Source organism: Rhinatrema bivittatum, chromosome 2 (assembly GCF_901001135.1).
Source record: "Rhinatrema bivittatum chromosome 2, aRhiBiv1.1, whole genome shotgun sequence".
NCBI lineage: Eukaryota > Metazoa > Chordata > Amphibia > Gymnophiona > Rhinatrematidae > Rhinatrema > Rhinatrema bivittatum.
The window spans coordinates 378,309,288-378,327,583 of record NC_042616.1 but is presented as its reverse complement, the minus strand read 5'-3'; the positions used below and the strand labels follow the sequence as shown (position 1 = coordinate 378,327,583).

General features: G+C 42.3%; 1 protein-coding gene across 3 annotated transcripts in view; it reads right to left on the bottom strand.

Moving 5' to 3' along the window:
* Nucleotides 1-18,296, bottom strand: part of ELP2 (elongator acetyltransferase complex subunit 2) — a 751,239-nt gene that overhangs the window by 199,307 nt on the left and 533,636 nt on the right. For 2 of the 3 annotated variants that reach the window (XR_003854644.1, XM_029589989.1), the window contains exons 15-16: nucleotides 17,055-17,150; nucleotides 10,918-10,975 (exon numbers count right to left, since the gene is read on the bottom strand). Coding sequence is in view for 1 of the 3 variants with exons in the window: in XM_029589989.1 (XP_029445849.1) it covers nucleotides 10,918-10,975; nucleotides 17,055-17,150 (154 nt within the window). In the remaining 2 variants the exon portion in view is untranslated. Of the gene's footprint in view, nucleotides 1-10,366; nucleotides 10,454-10,917; nucleotides 10,976-17,054; nucleotides 17,151-18,296 lie in introns of all 3 variants that reach the window. The other variant, XR_003854643.1, reaches the window with a different exon arrangement.

The following is an 18,296-nucleotide window of genomic DNA, read 5'->3' as shown; positions in this document are numbered from 1 at the left end:
GGAATAGACTTAGTTTTTGGGTACTTGCCAGGTTCTTATGGCCTGGATTGGCCACTGTTGGAAACAGGATGCTGGGCTTGATGGACCCTTGGTCTGACCCAGTATGGCATTTTCTTATGTTCTTATGTAATATTTGGTTCAGAAGCTGGCTTCTCAGCAGAGAGGGTCAAAGCTTGGTATGGTCATCTCTTCTGGTTTTCCAAACCTCCGGACTAGGGCAGTAAAATACCCCTTAAATCTATGCATAGCAGGACAGTTTTTCCATTACCACCACCAGTTTTAGAGCTGGCCCACTGAGCAAGAAGCTCATAGACTTTATTTTGATGTTATCCTCTGGTTCTATCAAAAGGCTCTGGATATGGTAGTTCAGGCTTGGTAAAGGCAATAGCACTAACATTTTTTGCAGGTGCCAGTTCCTTTGTAGAAACTGGGGTAAAGGTGAATTTTGGAATGACTAATGATCTTGGGATCTGAGTAGAAGAGACGGAAAGGCAGCTGGATGACCAGGATGCAGCCTTCACTCAAAGGCAAGCGGAAGCTGTTACCCTGATAAAATACAATACAGAGTTGAATGAGCGGATAGAAGACCTGGAAAATAGGTCTCGACTTGGAAATCTCCGATTTCGTGGGATACCTGAGGGACTTGAATTTGGGGACTGTACTCAAGTAATGGTCTGCATATGAACCATGGTCCTTGGCCATAACGAGAAAACGATGGAACTTACCAACACTGTACTTGATTGAGTGCACAGGTCATTTGGCCAGCCCTGGGAAATCTTCCACGAGACATTATTGTGTGTTTCCATAAATTCTCTCTGAAAGAAAAAATTGTTCAGCTCACTAGAAAGATGAAGCAAATTGAATGGCCATAGGCCGGAGCTGCAATGCCATCGCGGGATCCCATCCCCATGACGGCGAAGAGGAGGGCTGGAGCAGCAAGACCGTCGTGGGATCCAATCCCCGTGATGGTGAAGAGGAGGGCTGGAGCAGCAAGGCCGTCATGGGATCAAATCTCTGCAGCAACGGAAGTAGCAGTTTGGCTGTGCCTAATGAAAAGGCCTCATGTGGGTGAGAATGGGAGCTTGAATGTGTGCGTGTGGGTGAGAATGGGAGCCTGAGTGTGCGTCTGTGTGTGTGAGAATGGGAGGGGGGAGGGGAGCTGAGAGAGTGAGAGCTGCTTGTTGTGGTAGAGCAGGTGAGTGTGAGAATTTGCATGTGTACAGTACAGAATGTTAGAGAGCTTGTGTGTGTATATTGTAAAGCATGTGAGAGTGACAGCTTGTGTATGTGTGAGTATAGTAAAGCATATTAGAGTGAGAGCTTATGTATGTATAAAGAGTGAGAGCTGGTGTGTATGTGGGGGGAGAGTATATGAGAATGAGAGCTTGTGTTTATGGCAAAGCATGTGAGAATGAGAGCTTAGGTGTGTGTGTGTCGTGAATGTGAGAGTGAGAGTTGGGGGTGGGGGTGGGGAGAGAATATTAGAGTGAGAACATAAGAACATAAGAAATTGCCATGCTGGGTCAGACCAAGGGTCCATCAAGCCCAGCATCCTGTTTCCAACAGAGGCCAAAACCAGGCCACAAGAACCTGGCAATTACCCAAACACTAAGAAGATCCCATGCTACTGATGCAATTAATAGCAGTGGCTATTCCCTAAGTAAAATTGATTAATAGCCATTAATGGACTTCTCCTCCAAGAACTTATCCAAACCTTTTTTTGAACCCTTTTTACTCTCGATGCATTTGCATTTCATTAGCTTACTTCATCGGGAGTTAAAAAAAAAATTAAACTGGGCATTACAAATGTGTGCTGAAAAAACTGTTTCTGCTAGTAAAGAAATAAGCTCTGGCAGGAAAACACTGACTTTTACTGCAAGAGCCTGGATGAGTAGTGTTTCTGATAACTGGGCAGTGGTCAAATACAGGACACAGGCACTACCCTGTGACAATTTCACACTGTTAATAAACACTTGAAATAAGCAGAACTACATACTTGTTAGAAAACATTTTATATTAATTTTCAAAATTGCTAATTACATAACAATCAGTATGACTTATAAAAGTCTTGCATAAGTAAACAATAACTATACCAAGCAGATTTATATTGCCCCAAGCAGAAAAATGTTATTTTCTTTAAAATACCCACAAATACAAAACATCTTGTGTGTGTGAGGGAGTCTGTGAGAGAAAGCATATGTGTGTATGTATGTGTGATGGAGGAAGGAAGGGAAGAAGACAGTAGGAGAAGGAACAGAATGAGAAGAGAGACCCTAAAAAGGCATTAGGAAATGACCAACAAGGAAAAAGTGGGAAAAGAGACTGGGACCAACTGATTAGAAAATACAAAGATCAGACATCAAAGGTAAAAAAAAAAAAAATTTGTTTGAGATTTTAGCAATTGGAATATGCCATCTTTGGGAATGTGCATTTCTTATATTTTTGTATTTTGCTCTGTCTTCAGTATTCCATGGTTTAGAGTATAGTTTCTCTGGCTTTCTATTTCAGTGTTGTCTACATGTTTCTGTTTCTAATTTGTAGTCTCTTATTTCTATATTAGGTAAGGGTTGGTCTCTGTTTTGCCTGTGTGACTGAAATGCAATATTTCTGCTACCGTAGTTCCTCTGTAGTAGTACAGCTTGTTCTGTTACTCCAGTAGGTGATATATTAATGTTCTAGGGTCTGGCTTAATATTTACATTACTGCTTTTTCATAAGGTTACTGTTAAATGGGCAGAGTGTGTGTTACCTGGGGGTAACACTTGGGACATCACTGGACCAATTGTTTAAACTGAATTATGATCTATTAGAAAAAAAAAATCTCACAAAATCTGAATGGTTGGGATAGACTCAACTTCTCCTGGATGGGACGAATGGCGGTGATTAAAATGAATCTTTACCCTGCTTCTGTTATCTCTTTCAAACATTGCCAATCCTGATTCCTGATGGAATGATTACTCAATGGCAGAAGAAACCATTTCGGTTTCTCTGGAAACAGAGACCCACGAAAGTGTCCACACAGGTGTTGTACCAACCTAAGATAAGGGGTGGTATGGGTTCCAAACTTGCAGTGGTATTATACAGCATCTCAACTGTGGGCAGTGATAGATTGGCATAAACACATGGGGACGAAAAGATGGATAAAGCTAGAAGGTGCTTTGGGGAAAGGGATATCCCTAGAGATATGGATCTCTCCTCAAGTTAGACCTACCATGACAACACTTTCTTCTGTATCCAAATTAACCATTGCTCTATGGGACAAATGGAAGCATTGTCTGGTGGGGACAGAGATTATTTCTATATCTCTTCCTTCCATCATAACAAAGATTTTCAGCCAGGTTTAAATACCAATGCATTTCAAAGATGGAAGGAAGGAGGATTAACTAGATTGGAGCAGGTATAGGATGGTAAGCTGGCTCTCATGTTTGACAACTTATTTATTGTTTTTATATACTGACATTTGATCTCAATTGAGATATCACACCAGTTTACGGTGTACATTCAGGTACTGTAGGTATTTCTCTATCCCCAGAGGGCTTACAATCTAAGGTTTTGTACCTGAGGCAATGTAGGTTAAAGTGACTTGCCCAAAGTCACAAGGCGCGACAGCGGGACTTGAACCTTGGTCTCCTGGTTCATAATCCACTGCTCTAACCACTAGGCTATTCCTCCTCCCACTAGGCGGCTTTTTCATTACAGTGTTGTGATATATTATTTGCAGTTAGCCCATTTAATACATTGCAAAGAGATAAAGGAGGATCTTGCTAAGGGGAAAACAATACTCGAGGGGTATTGTGATCAGGCTCATAAATTACCCAGAGCTCTCTCTAAGGTATATGGTATATTCAATAGAAAACTGCCTCAAAAGCCATCCCATATAGTGGCATGGGAAAAAGATCTGGGTATGCAACTGGAAGAGGCAGTATGGGATACTTGTTTTTTAAATAAGGTATTATTATTATAGGTAGTATTTGATGCCTGACCGCTTGCATAATATTTACCTAACAATGAATAAAAACTGTTGGTGGGGTTGGTCATGTGATGTGGTGGGCTCAGTGAGATGTGGGAGGATCAAGCTCTAGTCACCACTCTTGCAATTCTGCATTTTTGCTTAAACTATCTTGACAAAATTTGTGTCCAGGGTCTGCAGCTTATATCCCTAATTGCTCTGAGTACCTTTTTCTTGAGCGAATCACCCCCTTTAATGGCTACAAAGGCAGTGAAAAAGGACAAGGAGAGGGTGAAGGCCACGGAATCCAAAATGGATACCACTAAGCTGGATTCGCCTGCTGCTCCGGTGGAGGACTCGCTGGAAGGGAAGATTATTATGGTGGTTGTGGCAGCACTGGATGCAAGGCTCAATCAAATTTCAGAGCAAATCACGGAAATGAGAGCTTCCATGGCGGAATCTGGCACCCACATAGAGCCTGTAGAAGATAAAGTTGCAGTGGTCAAAGATGATGTGGGAGCCCTGGAGCACAAAGTAGAGGCCCTGGAAAAAGCGGCACGTGTGAGAGACGAGAAAATCGATGAGATGGAAAATCTATCTTGTTGAAATAACCTTCATTTTGTGGGCCTTCCTGAAAGTATTCTGGAGCAAGAGATGCAGACTCTAGAAAAATGGCTGACAGCCGCGATCGTTTCCCTGGCGCCAGCACCAGCAGGACTCATTGAGCTTGCTCATAGGCTGGGCCAAAACCTGCTGCAGATCAAAGGCCGAGAGTTGTTAACGCCAAGCTCTTGAACTATGTGCAGAAAATGGAAGTGATGCAACATTATCAGAAATAAAGAGCTGAATTTTGAAAACAAAACAATCCTGCTATTTCAAGACTTTTCACTGTGAGTTTCCAATCTCTGGAAGGACTTCTCTCCAATCTGCTCGACCTTGGCCTGACAGAATGTGCACTTTTCTTTATTGCATCCTGCAAGTCTGTGGATTTATCATCAAGAGACTGCCAAGCTTTTTGATGATGCATGAGCAGCGGCAGTTTTTCTGGAAAATGTGTCGGCTGGCGACACTTCAGCCAATTGAGGCCTGGTAGAACCAGGTGCTTCACACTTACGTATGAGGGTTGCCGGTATGGGCTTTTGGACTTGGGAGCAACCTGCTTAATTAGTGCAGGGAGACGCAGACTTTTGAGAGCCTTCGCTGTTATATTTTTGTTTTTTCTTTTTCTCTTGCTCCTGGTTCTGTCACCATAAAGGTGACTGAGTTCACAATCTGTTCTTCTCACGAGAAACCCATTTGTTGTTGTGTATCTCCTGATGTGATATATGTGTTTTTCTTTTGCACTGTGATATAATCTGCTAAAGGAGCGATGTCTGAACACATCTACCATCTACTATGACCTCCAGTCTCTGTAGTAGAGATCGCTTTTGGAGTTGTTACTGGGTGGGGTGGTATCCCATGAAACTTTGTTGGTAATAGCTGGGGAAGGGAGGGGGGGGGGAGGCGGAGGGGGAGGAGCATTTCCTCTGGCACTGCTCTCACTATAAGGGTAATCTTTCTATCATGGGGAGAACCCAACGCTCATTACTACATTGTGGTGGGAAGTTCCCTCACCCTGAAAGAATGGGTCTGAGCTAGTTGTGTGGGAAGATCTGGGGATTCTTATTAGATGCCACAGTTTATATTGTGATTAATTTAGTTACTTGGAATGTAGCTGGACTGGGCACACCGGTTTAAAGAGAGAAGGTACTGAGCCACTTGAATAACTGCAAGCTAAAGTAGTGTTTTTACAGGAAACTCACTTGAGCTCCAAAGAGGCTCTTAAATTGAGAAAGAGGTGGGTGGCCCAGGTTTTTTATGCTGCTGGGACCACCAAAGGTTGTGGGATAGCTATTCTTATCCACAAGGCGGTGTCCTTTCAGTTGTTAAAAAGTGTAGCTGATTCTGCAGGATGGTACATTATTTTGATGGGGAAATTAATGGGGGCCACAGTTCTTCTAGTGTTGGTATATGCTCCAAATACATATGAACATCCTTTTTTTTGTGGCACTATTGGCTCAAATTTCTGCAATGGGCAATTATCCGATCATATTGTGTCATTGATCCAGAATCGGATAGGAAGCCGGCTAAAGGGGGGGGGGGGGGGGGCAGGGGCATCCTCATAATGAAAACAAGGGACCCCAGTTTCTGTGTAAAAACTTGAATTTACTTGACCTCTGGAGATGACTGCATCCAGGAGAGAGAGATTTCACACATGTGGTCAGGGCCCATTCACACTAGAATCCGGATTGATTACTTACTAGTCTCAGCTTTTGTTGTCCCACTTTGTTAAAGTGTCCATAGAAGACTTGATTATTTCACATCAATGCCCAGTTAAGGAAAGCCTGAAAGTGAGAGACCCCAGGGGCACTGGGACATGGCTTATGCCCATATATTTGACAAAAGATCCATAATTCCCCCCATACCTGCAATGTAAATGGTGGGAGTTTGTGAAATTTAATGGGAAACATCTGGATCAGCCTATATTATTTGGAAGACTGCTAAGAAGGTTCTTAGGGGAGATATAATTTGCTATGTCAGTTATACGCGATTGAAACAAAATTCGGAACTAGTAGCTTTAGAAAATAAAAAGATTATGGGAATGCAAGGCTAAGATGCTGCATGACTTGTCTGAAGCTCTTATTGCAGAATTTAAGACTACACAGACAGCATTGAATGCTCTCTTATATGCAAGGGCAATAGATTTGCTCCAATATATGAAATACCACTTGTTTCACTTTGAGAATAAGTTGGGTCCTATATTGGCTAATTTATTATGGAGTCAGGACTCATCTAAATTAATCTCTTCTATTAAGAACGAGAGGGGTACAGTTTTGACTTCTACGGTTGATACAGCCTGAGTATTCAGTGAGTATTATCAACAATTGTATGCGGCAGATTCCCTGGCTCCTGTGGAAATGTGTAAATTCTTGGAAGATCTACAGTGCCCCCACCTCACTGAGGAAGAATTGCAGAAATTAAACCGGGCCATTGGGTTGGAGGAGATAAGGGAAGCTGTTCAATCTTTTCCCTCAATGAAGACACTGGGTCCTGATGGACTCGATGCTTTTTTTTTTTTTATAAATCTTTGTTAGCTGATATTCCTGAATATTTACACTTCGTGTTTGAGGCTCTGTGTGCAGAGGGTAAAATGCCTGATGCAAGTAAAGTAGCCACTATTGTGGTCTTACCTAAGCTGGGACGAGATGCTCAGTTACCTTCCTCCTAGGTCTATATCTCTCCTAAACTTAGATATTAAGCTTTATGCCAAGATAATGACCAATCGACTGAAATATCTAATGCCCAAGCTGATGTCACCAGATCAAGTGGGCTTTGTCTATGGGAGGCACTCCACTGTCAATATACACAAGGTACATGCGGCATTGGAGGGATGCATCCGTAATTCTATCAAGGAGCCCCTGTTAGTTAGTTGTGATGCTGGAAAGGCCTTCGACAGGGTTGCCTGGCCTTTTTTATTTCAAATATTAAGGAAATTTGGCTTTGTGGGTCAAATTTATCAGTATATTGCCCTGTTGTATTCTAATCTGTTGGCCAGAATTCTAGTTAATGGGCAATTGTCTAAGGCATTTCCTCTTCATAGGGGGATGAGGCAGGGGTGTCTATTACCCCCATTATTGTTTATCTTGACAATGGAACCCCTTGTTCTGAAATTATGAAAGATGAGGGAAGTGGCTTGGATATCCCTTGGTAAATTCTCTATTAAATCCCTATTGTTTGCAGATGATATCCTTCTATTGCTGTCCAATGCTAAGGTTGAACTCCCTATAGTGCCACTGATTTTCTCCGAATATTTGGTATTTTGGGGGTTTAAGCTTAATTTGGATAAGACAGAGGTGCTGGATGTGTCAGGTATATTGCAATCAATTTGGGAAGATTTCCCGATCAAGTGGGCTGGAGACACAATCAAATACTTAGGCATTCACATTCACAAGACCCCAGCTAAATAGCATGCTATCAATGTCCTACTGCTTGTAGAAAAACTGCGCCACCAATTGAGCAGTTGGCAGGCGCTGCCCTCTCTCAATCCAAGAACACATTGCGGTTATAAAAATGATTACCAAATTGTTATCTCTCCTACTACTTATGATTCCGGGCCATAGAGAAAATGATAGGAAAATGATAGGATCTTTTATTTGGCGGGGGAAAAAGGCACAACTATCTTATGCTACTCTGACAGCCCCGACAACAAAGGGAGGCTTGGGTGTTCCGGATTTTAAGCTATATATTTGGGCAGCGAATCTATGCTTTTTAGGAGACTGGTTAATTGCTAAGTCTGAACATACTGATTATCAAATGGTAGCCCTTTGTGCTCACTTGAGCCCAAAATTTGTGTTACAAGCTAGATCAGAGGAATTAAAGGAGCTCCAAATTTCATTTGAATTGGTGCAGGTTGTTCGCCATAGTTGGGCTTTGGTTTGCAAGTTTTTATCCTTGGAAATACATGTATCCCTACAATTGCCCCTGAAAGCAATCTGAGATTCCCTTCTTTGGTGTTCACCTAAGTCACAGACTACGAAGGTCACCTCCAAATGGGTTTTGCAAGATTTTGTAGATCCAAAATCGGACAATTTGAACTCCTTTGAGGAATGTAGAGATAAATTGGGATTCCAGAGTGGCCCATTTTCAAAAGATCAGGTCAGAAGATTCTAGGGCATTTGATACTTCTTCTTATTCTGCATTGTTAAAATTATTTGCCAAAAAGCAGGGTTCCTACCTTTTTACAGCATATTAAAACCTATCCCATTTTTTATAAGCTTGTCCAGCAATGGCAGGCAGATTTGGAGGGAGAGCTTGATGCCCTTATGCTAAGGGAGTGTTATGCTTTGATCCCGAAAGTATCCAATAATGTTAATCTATGAGAGTTACAAATTAGAGTAGCTGCAGCTGCACCTTGTTGATGGGATGGGAACTGGAATTCAGAGGAGGGTGGACTGTAGTGGAGAAGTGGGATTTGGGGGCAGAGTGATGAATTGGTGCTGGGATTTGGGGGAAGGCAGGGTGAAATACAATAGTGTTTGAACAGCAAAATTCACTGTCAAAATGATTATCATGTTTTCACTTGTTTTTGACTGAATTTTTCTATTCAAATACTCAGGATTTATAACTATGCTTGCTCCCAATACAAAGTGCATTGCTGTCCTAGAGCAGGGGTTCTCAATCCATATCTCAGCAAACATTCTGGACAATTTCTAACATAGTATTTAAGGTCTATTTTCCAGGCTACTGGAGCAACCGAGAGAGAATTAGACCATATCTTGGTTTGTAAATTCTGTATGGCTTAATATCAGGAATTACACATGACTGTTTTGGAACTTTTATATATTTTAAAGAGTTCTGGGAAGTTTTCTAATAGTTCAAGTTCCTCTTGAAGCTGAAAAGAGACAGATTCTGATATCTTCTGGATAAACTGCAGGTAAGTTAGATCATCCGGAAGGGTATGTCTTCTTGCTGTCTCCAGGTAGGGTTCAGAAGAGCCTGGAGGTGATTGATTTGAGAAGGAAACATATGAAGACTGATACCGATGATCAGAATTATAATTTGAAATGAGAACTGGAGAACCAGATTTATGATTTGATGAAGGAGATGAATGCATCTTGGAAGTTGTTGAAAAGGAGCTATAGATAGGCCCGAAGCCATACATTGCAACATCTTTTTCAGGATGGGTGTAGGATTCTGAACTGCACTTGGTCATCCCCCATGTAATTATACACAAAATCTTTCCACATTTTTTGGACATTATGGGCCAGTGGAAAATTTGTTAAGGAGGTATCAGACGCTGGTACGAAAGTCGAAGGGGAATCTACTCACTAATTTTTTTTTATGTAGATAGTGTCTGTGCTGTTATTTCTGGTGCCAAGCCAGATGGTGCTGTTGATTCTGGTGCTAAAACATATGGCTCCAAAGTAGATAGCGCTGGTAAGGATGGTGCTAAAATGTTTGGTGTTGTGATGTGACTGGTGCAAAACTGGTTAGAGCCAAATGAGATGGTGCCCTAGTAGATGCCTCAAATCTTTTTGTGCTTCTTTTTCTCAGATGATAGTTTTTCTGAAGCGTGACAGTGGTAAAAAGTCAAGAGAAGGAGATGTGTCTCTCTGTTGGCTAGAGTGAGCACAAGATGAAGACTCAACCACGGTACTTTGGTAACTGTGACTTCTTTTTTGGAGGTTTTTGTGCATCAGAAGGAGAAGTTTCATTAAAAAGTTTGAAATGATGGTATTTAAATGCCATTGTGACATCTTGGTGCATTTTTCACAACTTGAATCATCATGAGACACACCCAAGCAGCAGACAACACTTATTAAGGTTGCTGAGGCCATTTTATGACTGCATTTGTGGCATGGTTTAAAGGGTTACTTACCTGACATTCTGTCCCCTGCGAAAATAAGATTTTTTTATTTTTTTTTTAAGGAGACTCCAACCAAGAGAAATGAAAGAAATGTGATACCTGAGCAAAAAGAAATGAATAGTTTCAACAAAAACATGGCCTGGATGAAGGACAAGAGAGAGAGAAGAGTGTCATGTTCATGGATGAAAAATCACTGCAAACTATGTAGATTCTTGTATTAAAAAAATGTACAGATATTGAAACATACATGCGTACTTCCAGGGCAGAGATATGCAGTATTTTATAAATTGTGCGGATTTGGCTGCAAAGTTTGTAAAACACAGACAGAACCTTTGGAGCACCTACTTATGCATGTATGTGCTGAATTATGCATGCTATTGAAAATTATCCTCTTCATGTCCATTCTCTGTACATTTTCTTGAATAATATTTATTTCCTATTATTTTTGATGGGCATTTCTACTAGTATATAAGAAAATGGAATAAAATCTGAAAAGAAGAATATTAACTAATTGAATTCAAAACCAATCCATTTAAGTTTGCAATATTGGTAGCATAACTTACAGCTTTTGAACTTCAGGCCAGAGTGTATTCTGTAGGAGGTGATCTTCTGTGGGGGGTTCTAGAATAAGGAAAGCAGTTACATGTACAGAGAGCTTATGTTTCTTACAACAGAAATTCTTTTTTCAGTGACTTGTTTTTATTAACTTTGTCTGGCTTATTTTTTAAGACAATTTAAGTTGATGAACATTTACGCATGCAAAGAGTACTGAGCTGTAGTAACAGATGCTAGTTTTTACTTTTGCCCGCAACTTTGATTTATTTGGGAAATTGCAGTTCAAGATTCTACTCATGTACTCTGCCATATCTGAGGGATAATTCAGAGATAGCTCATCATTCAACACAGCTCATCCTTGATCCTTTTCAAAACAGAAATTAATAAAATGGAACAAATTATATGGGATTGCTTTGTAAGGTAGATTCTGGTTAAGTGAGGACTGAGTGGAGACCACCAAATTCATGTCATCTAAGACTTCAAATTAAAATATAAACTCAGTCTCAGATATAGAAACATAGAAATGAAGGCAGAAGACCAAACGGCCCATCCAGTCTGCCCAGCAAGCTATGTACTTTTTTTTTTTTCCTCTCTCTCATACTTGTTACGCTTGGCTTCTAGTACTCTCTAGTTCTATTCCCCTCCCCCCACTATCAATGTAGAGAGCAGCGCTGGAACTGCATCCAAGTGAATATCCAGCTCAATTAGGGGTAGTAACCGCAGCAATAAGCAGGCCACACCCCTGCCCCTGTCCACCCAGACTATGAAATCCACATACAGATCCCTCCCTTCCTCATTCCCCCTGCCATTGAAGCAAAGAGCTACGCTGGGCATGCATTGAAAGTAAAGTATCTGCCCAGCTACACCTCGCTTCCCTGTGAATACAAATTTTTTTTTTTCTTCCACATTACCTCTTGCCGTTGAAGACCAGATCAATGATGGAGTCTCATCAACTGTGTGTATGTACACTGAACAAGGGTATTATCTCCAGGTAGTAGCCCCCATTTCCGCGAGCCACATTAACAAACAACAAATATTGAACAAGCCTAATAATTGGCAATACCTATAGCCTATGACCTCACCGGTAATTTTACATATTCTTACCCACCCCTGTTTTTTTTTTTTGGAGATGGCAGCCCTCCATCCTTCCGCTCCGTGAAGGTGCAACACCGACCACTGGCATCCCGCTCCGTGAATGCCTCTGTGGCTACTGCCACAGAGGCTACTGCCGCTCCGTGCAGTGTTCTGCCGCCTCCTTCCACTTTTGGGCTTGCGGGCCCCGGTTATTGATCCCTGTCTCTGCTACTTTTCATGGCTGTGACAACTGTCCCCCCCCCCCCCCCCCCACAACAAGACCTTTAATTAGGGCTTCAAGGGCTGCTGCTTCTCCCTTTTACTGCAACAGGTCTGAGGCGATCTCTAGCTCAGCCTTTCTGCGCACTTCGGCGGCGGCTGTGGCAGCAGCGGCTTCCTGTTGTTCTTCTATTTTGAGCCCTTCTATCTTGAGGGCTGCTGCTTGTTCAGCATTCTGTATGCGAGCCACCCCCTCTTTATTCACGTCCTCTAGACTTGATGGATCCGCAGTGTTTATCCCATGCCCCTTTGAAGTCCTTCATAGTTTTTGTCTTCACCACTTCCTCCAGAAGGGCATTCCAGGCATCCACCACTCTCTCTGTGAAGAAATACTTCCTGACATTGGTTCTTAGTCTTCCTCCCCGGAGCCTCAGCTCGTGACCTCTGGTTCTGCTGATTTTTTTCTGATGGAAAAGGTTTGTCGTTGTCTTAGGATCGTTAAAGCCTTTCAAGTATCTGAAAGTCTGAATCATATCACCCCTGCTCCTCCTTTCCTCCAGGGTGTACATATTTAGATTCTTCAATCTCTCCTCGTATGTCATTTGATGAAGACCCTGCACCTTTCTGGTCGCCCTTCTCTGTACCGCTTCCATCTTGTCTCTGTCTCTTTGTAGCTACGGTCTCCAGAACTGAACACAGTACTCCAGGTGAGGCCTCACCAGGGACCTGTACAAGGGGATAATCACTTCCCTTTTCTTACTCGATATTCCTCTCTCTATGCAGCCCAGCATTCTTCTGGCTTTTGCTATCGCCTTGTTGCATTGTTTCGCAGACTTCATATCATTAGACACTATCACCCCAAGGTCTCTCTCCTGCTCCGTGCACATCAGCATTTCCCCCCCCATCGAATACAGTTCATTCGGATTTCCACTCCCCATATGCATGCCTTTGCACTTCTTGGCATTGGATCTCAGCTGCCATATCTTCGACCACTCTTCCAGTTTCCATAAATCCCGTCTCATTCTCTCCACTCCTTCCGGCGTGTCCACTCTGTTGCAGATCTTAGCGTCGTCCGCAAAAAGACAAATCTTACCTTCTATCCCGTCCGCAATCTCGCTCACAAAGATATTGAACAGGACCGGTCCCAACACCGATCCTTGTGGTACACCGCTTAAAACCGCTCTCTCTTCAGAGAAAGTTCCATTTACCATCACACATTGTCTTCTGTCCATCAACCAGTTTGCAATCCAGGCCACCACCTTGGCACTCATGCCTAAGCTTCTCGTTTTATTCACCAGTCTCCTGTGAGGAACCGTATCAAAAGCTTTGCTGAAATCCAAGTAGATGACATCGAGCGCTCTTCCTTGATCCAATTCCTTGGTTACCCAGTCAAAAAAGTCGATCAGATTTGTCTGACAGGATCTTCCCCTGGTGAATCCATGCTGCCTCTGGTCCAGCAATTCTCCAGATTGCAGATAGTTCACAATTCTCTCTTTCAACAGTGACTCCATTACTTTTCCCACCACCAAAGTGAGGCTAACCGGTCTGTAGTTACCAGCCTCCTCTCTGTTCCCACTCTTGTGAAGCGGGACCACCACCGCTCTTCTCCAATCTCTCGGCACCACTCCCGTTTCTACGGATCTATTGAACAGGTCACACAGCGGACACGCCAGCACATCTTTGAGCTCCCTCAGTATCCTTGGATGAATCCCATCAGGCCCCATGGCTTTGTCCACTTTCAGATTCTTTAGCTCTTCCCATACATTTTCTACTGTAAAAGGATTTTCATCTACTCCACTCCCCTCCAGTTTCTTGTTGTGTAGAGATGGTCCTTCTCCAGGGTCTTCTTTAGTGAACACAGAACTGAAGTATTAGTTTAATATTTCTGCCATCTCTTCGTCTCTCTCCACACATTGATCATTTCCACCTTTCAATTTCACTATACCACTTTGAACTTTTCTCTTTTCGCTGATGTATCTGAAAAATAGTGTGTCACCATTCTTTATTTCCTTGGCAATCCTCTCTACCGCTTGACTTTTTGCCGACTTGATTAATTTCTTCGTCTCCCTCAGTTGAATCAAATATTCTTCTTTGTGCTCCTCCCTTTGGGATCTTTTATATTTCTTGAATGCTGTTCTTTTAGCCTTAATTTTGTCAGCCACCTCCTTTGAGAACCAGATAGGTTTCATTTTTCTTTTGCTTTTCTTTACATTTCTAACATACAGGTCGATCCAGTAAAGTGTGCTCCGTCGGAGCGCACTGTCACCCTGCTCTGGACGCGTGTTTTCCCTTACCCCTTATTCAGTAAGGGGAGGAAAACACGCGGCCCACCCGCGGCACCTAATAGCGCCCTCAACATGCAAATGCATGTTGATGGCCCTATTAGGTATTCCCGAGCGATCCAGTAAGTAAAATGTGCAGCCAAGCCGCACATTTTACTCTAAGAAATTAGCGCCGCCCAAAGGTCGGCGCTAATTTCTTCCGGCGCCAGGGAAGTGCACAGAAAAGCAGTAAAAACTGCTTTTCTGTGCACCCTCCGACTTAATATCATAGCGATATTAAGTCGGAGGTCCCCAAAAGTAAAAAAAAAAATAAATAAATTTTGAATTCGGCCCGCGGCTGTCGGGCCGAAAACCGGACGCTCAATTTTGCCGGCGTCCGGTTTCCGAGCCCGTAGCTGTCAGCGGGCTCGAGAACCGACGCCGGCAAAATTGAGCGTCGGCTGTCAAACCCGCTGACAGCCGCCGCTCCAGGCCAAAAGGAGGTGCTAGGGACGCGCTAGTGTCCCTAGCGCCTCCTTTTCCTCGTTTGCACCGCGTCGCCTAATTTAAATACTGGATCGCTCGCACCGGCGAGGGGCCGGTGCGCGCGCCGGGAGAGCGAGCGTTAGTCCGCTCTCCCACGGACTTTACTGGATCGGGCTGATATAGAGTAGTTGCCTTGGTAATTGCTCCTTTTAGATTGGCCCACTGCTGATCCACATCTCTCTTTTCTCCCAGCCTTTTAGTTCTTCCTCCAGGTACTTCCCCATTTCTTCAAAGTCTGTGTTTTTGAACTGTAAAACTCAGGTCTTTGTGCTTCTTTTCCATATTCTTTTAGTGATATTAAACCATACCATTTGATGATCACTGGTGCTGAGGTGGGCGCCCACCTGGACATCAGAAACATTATCTCCATTAGTGAGCACTAAGTCGAGTATAGTCCCTTCTCTAGTGGGTTCCATTACCATTTGTTTGAACAAAGTTACTTGCATGGCATCCACTATCGCTCTACTATTTTTAGATTCTGCAGATGGGATTTTCCAGTCAACATCTGGCATATTAAAGTCACCAACGATCACCACTTCTCCCTTCTTTCCTATCTTATGGATGTCTTCAACCAGATCTCTGTCCAGTTCTTCGTTTTGGTTTGGAGGCCTGTAAACCACTCCAATATAAATGGATGCTCCGTCATCTTTTTTTAGATCGACCCATAGTGCTTCTTCATTGCCCCAACTTCCTTGCAGCTCGGATGCTTGGATATTGTTTCTGACATAAAGAGCCACACCTCCCCCTTTTCTATCCACTCTGTCCTTCCTTAACAAGTTATAGCCTGGTATTGCTGTATCCCAATCATGAGATTCTGTGAACCATGTCTCTGTGATAGCAACAATGTCCAATTTCGCCTCCGTCATTAGGGCCTGCAGATCTGGGATTTTATTTCCCAAACTATGAGCATTTGTGGTCATAGCTTTCCAGGTTCTCTCATTAAGGTTATTGCTATTCCTGGACTCCTTATGAGACTTTAGTTGAGATTTGTTATTCACTTCACTCTTTTCTTTTGCAGTTGTGCCACTGATGATAGAGTCTTCCATCTCAATGAGCTTTTTCTTTTGGTTATGGATCTTGAATTTCTGCATGCATTGGTTTCTTTTTCTCTTTTCTGGTAACACTTCAATGTTTTTCTCAAGAACTTCTTCAGTGTTTAATATAGAGTAAACTTTTTGTTCTTGTTGCACTTGATACAGTGTGTGTCTCCTCATCACAGGTCTAATTCTACCAGAGCCCACTGTAATCCTGGTTTTAAATGAATTCCTTAATGTCCCGTTTGAGTGTGTGTGTGTGGGGGGGGGGGGGGGGGGTATACTTGTTGGCTGCCCATCTGTCAAGAATGGGTGACTGTGGGTCACATGTGTTATCCTACCTAAGCCTACTGTATCTCTTTTTCTTGACTCCTGGTTTTTCTGTGGTATTGGGGAATTATTTTCTGAGTAATGTAATGTGGGTGTAATTCTCTTAATTGAAGCTAATTGAGCATTAACTGCTCTATCATTGCAATCCATACTGTTTTGCTAATGAAATTTATTTTACAAAAGATAGATGTATATATAGAGAAATTTATACAACATCCTTTATTTATTTAAAAACTCTTGTATACCGTCGTTAAGTTAATTCACCATCACAACGGTTTACAGAAAGGCACAATAAAAAAATAATATAATTGGTATAGTTTACAAATTAAACATGTGCCAACACAGAACGGTAACATATTTTAATAATAGAGACTATGTGTTGACTAAAGGTTAAATGTCGGTTAGGAAACTGTAAAGCGGTTCAAATCTACGTTAATATGTATTTGGAGATATAAAAGAAAAAAGCTGATTGCTTGGTGCGTCCTTATCTATCGACTGCTTTCCTCCTTCTCTTTGTCTTTCAAGAAAGCTTGTTTAAAAAGCCATGTTTTCAGCTTAGTTTTAAATAGTTTCAAATTTGTCTGCACCTCTCTCTCTATATATATAAATAGATAAAAATATATCTGTTTACACATACACACACACACATTGTATAAGAAATATTCTTTTCTTATTCTGTACCTGTAAGGTTGATCGGTTGAAAATAAACCTGGGAATATTGATCTGATGTATTACTGAACTTGTGCTTTTCATCAACAGATTGTGTAGACAAATCTCCTGTTCAAACAAAATATGTCTCATAAATATGCAGTGTAAAATGTACTGGTCAGAAAATAAGATACAATAAATATTATCTAAATAATCTACTTGTTTTTAGTAAGATCAAGAAAAGTTAATGTATTTGAGCCTGACTACATCCATTAGTTCCCATTTGCTAAATAACTTTCTTAAAATTTTTTTTAAAAAAAGCGGTATCCTTTGGAAACTGTTAATAAAAAAAAAAGAAGACATAGCAAGTCGTTTTATTACCCTCTATCAATTACACAAACTTTAACTTTAATCAAAAATAGGCCCATGCAACTTCTCTCTGCTCTTTGGGCGAACAGGACCTAGAGATGCCACAGAGACAGTATTCATAAGCGGGCCGATTCAGTAAAGGCCACTCGCCTGTGCGCGCGATACAGTATTTAAATGAGGCCCGGTGGTAGAAACGGGCAAAAGGAGCGGCGGCTGTCAGCGGGTTTGACAGCCGACGCTCAATTTTGCCGGCGTCGGTTCTCGAGCCCACTGACAGCCACGGGCTTGGAAACCAGACGCCGGCAAAATTGAGCATCCGGTTTTCGACCTGACAGCCGCCGGTCGACTTCAAATTTTTATTTTTTTTTACTTTTTTTTTTTTTATTCTTCGGGACCTCCGACTTAATATCACCATGATATTAAGTCGGAGGGTGCACAGAAAAGCAGTTTTTACTACTTTTCTGTGCACTTTCCTGGTGCCGGAAGACATTAGCGCCTACCTATGGGTAGGCGCTAATTTCTGAAAGTAAAATGTGCGGCTTGGCTGCACATTTTACTTTCTGAATCGCGCGCGAATACCTAATAGGGCCATCAACATGCATTTGCATGTTGAGGGCGCTATTAGGTTCGGCGGGTTAGATGCGCGTTTTCCGCCCCTTACTGAATAAGGGGCGGAAAACGCGCGTCCAAAGGCAGGTTAACAGTGCGCTCTGTCGGAGGGCACTGTACTGTATCGGCCCGCTGGTGTGAAAAGAAGGGAATTTCAGCCATCACACAGCAGTGATAGTTTAAGGACACACCAGAGGGAACCATTCTTGCACCTCAGTCAAAGGACTGATGTTGAAATGGATGAGCTACAACAGAACGATGTTAGTCATTAAGAAAACCTTTGGCAGCTACAAAGGA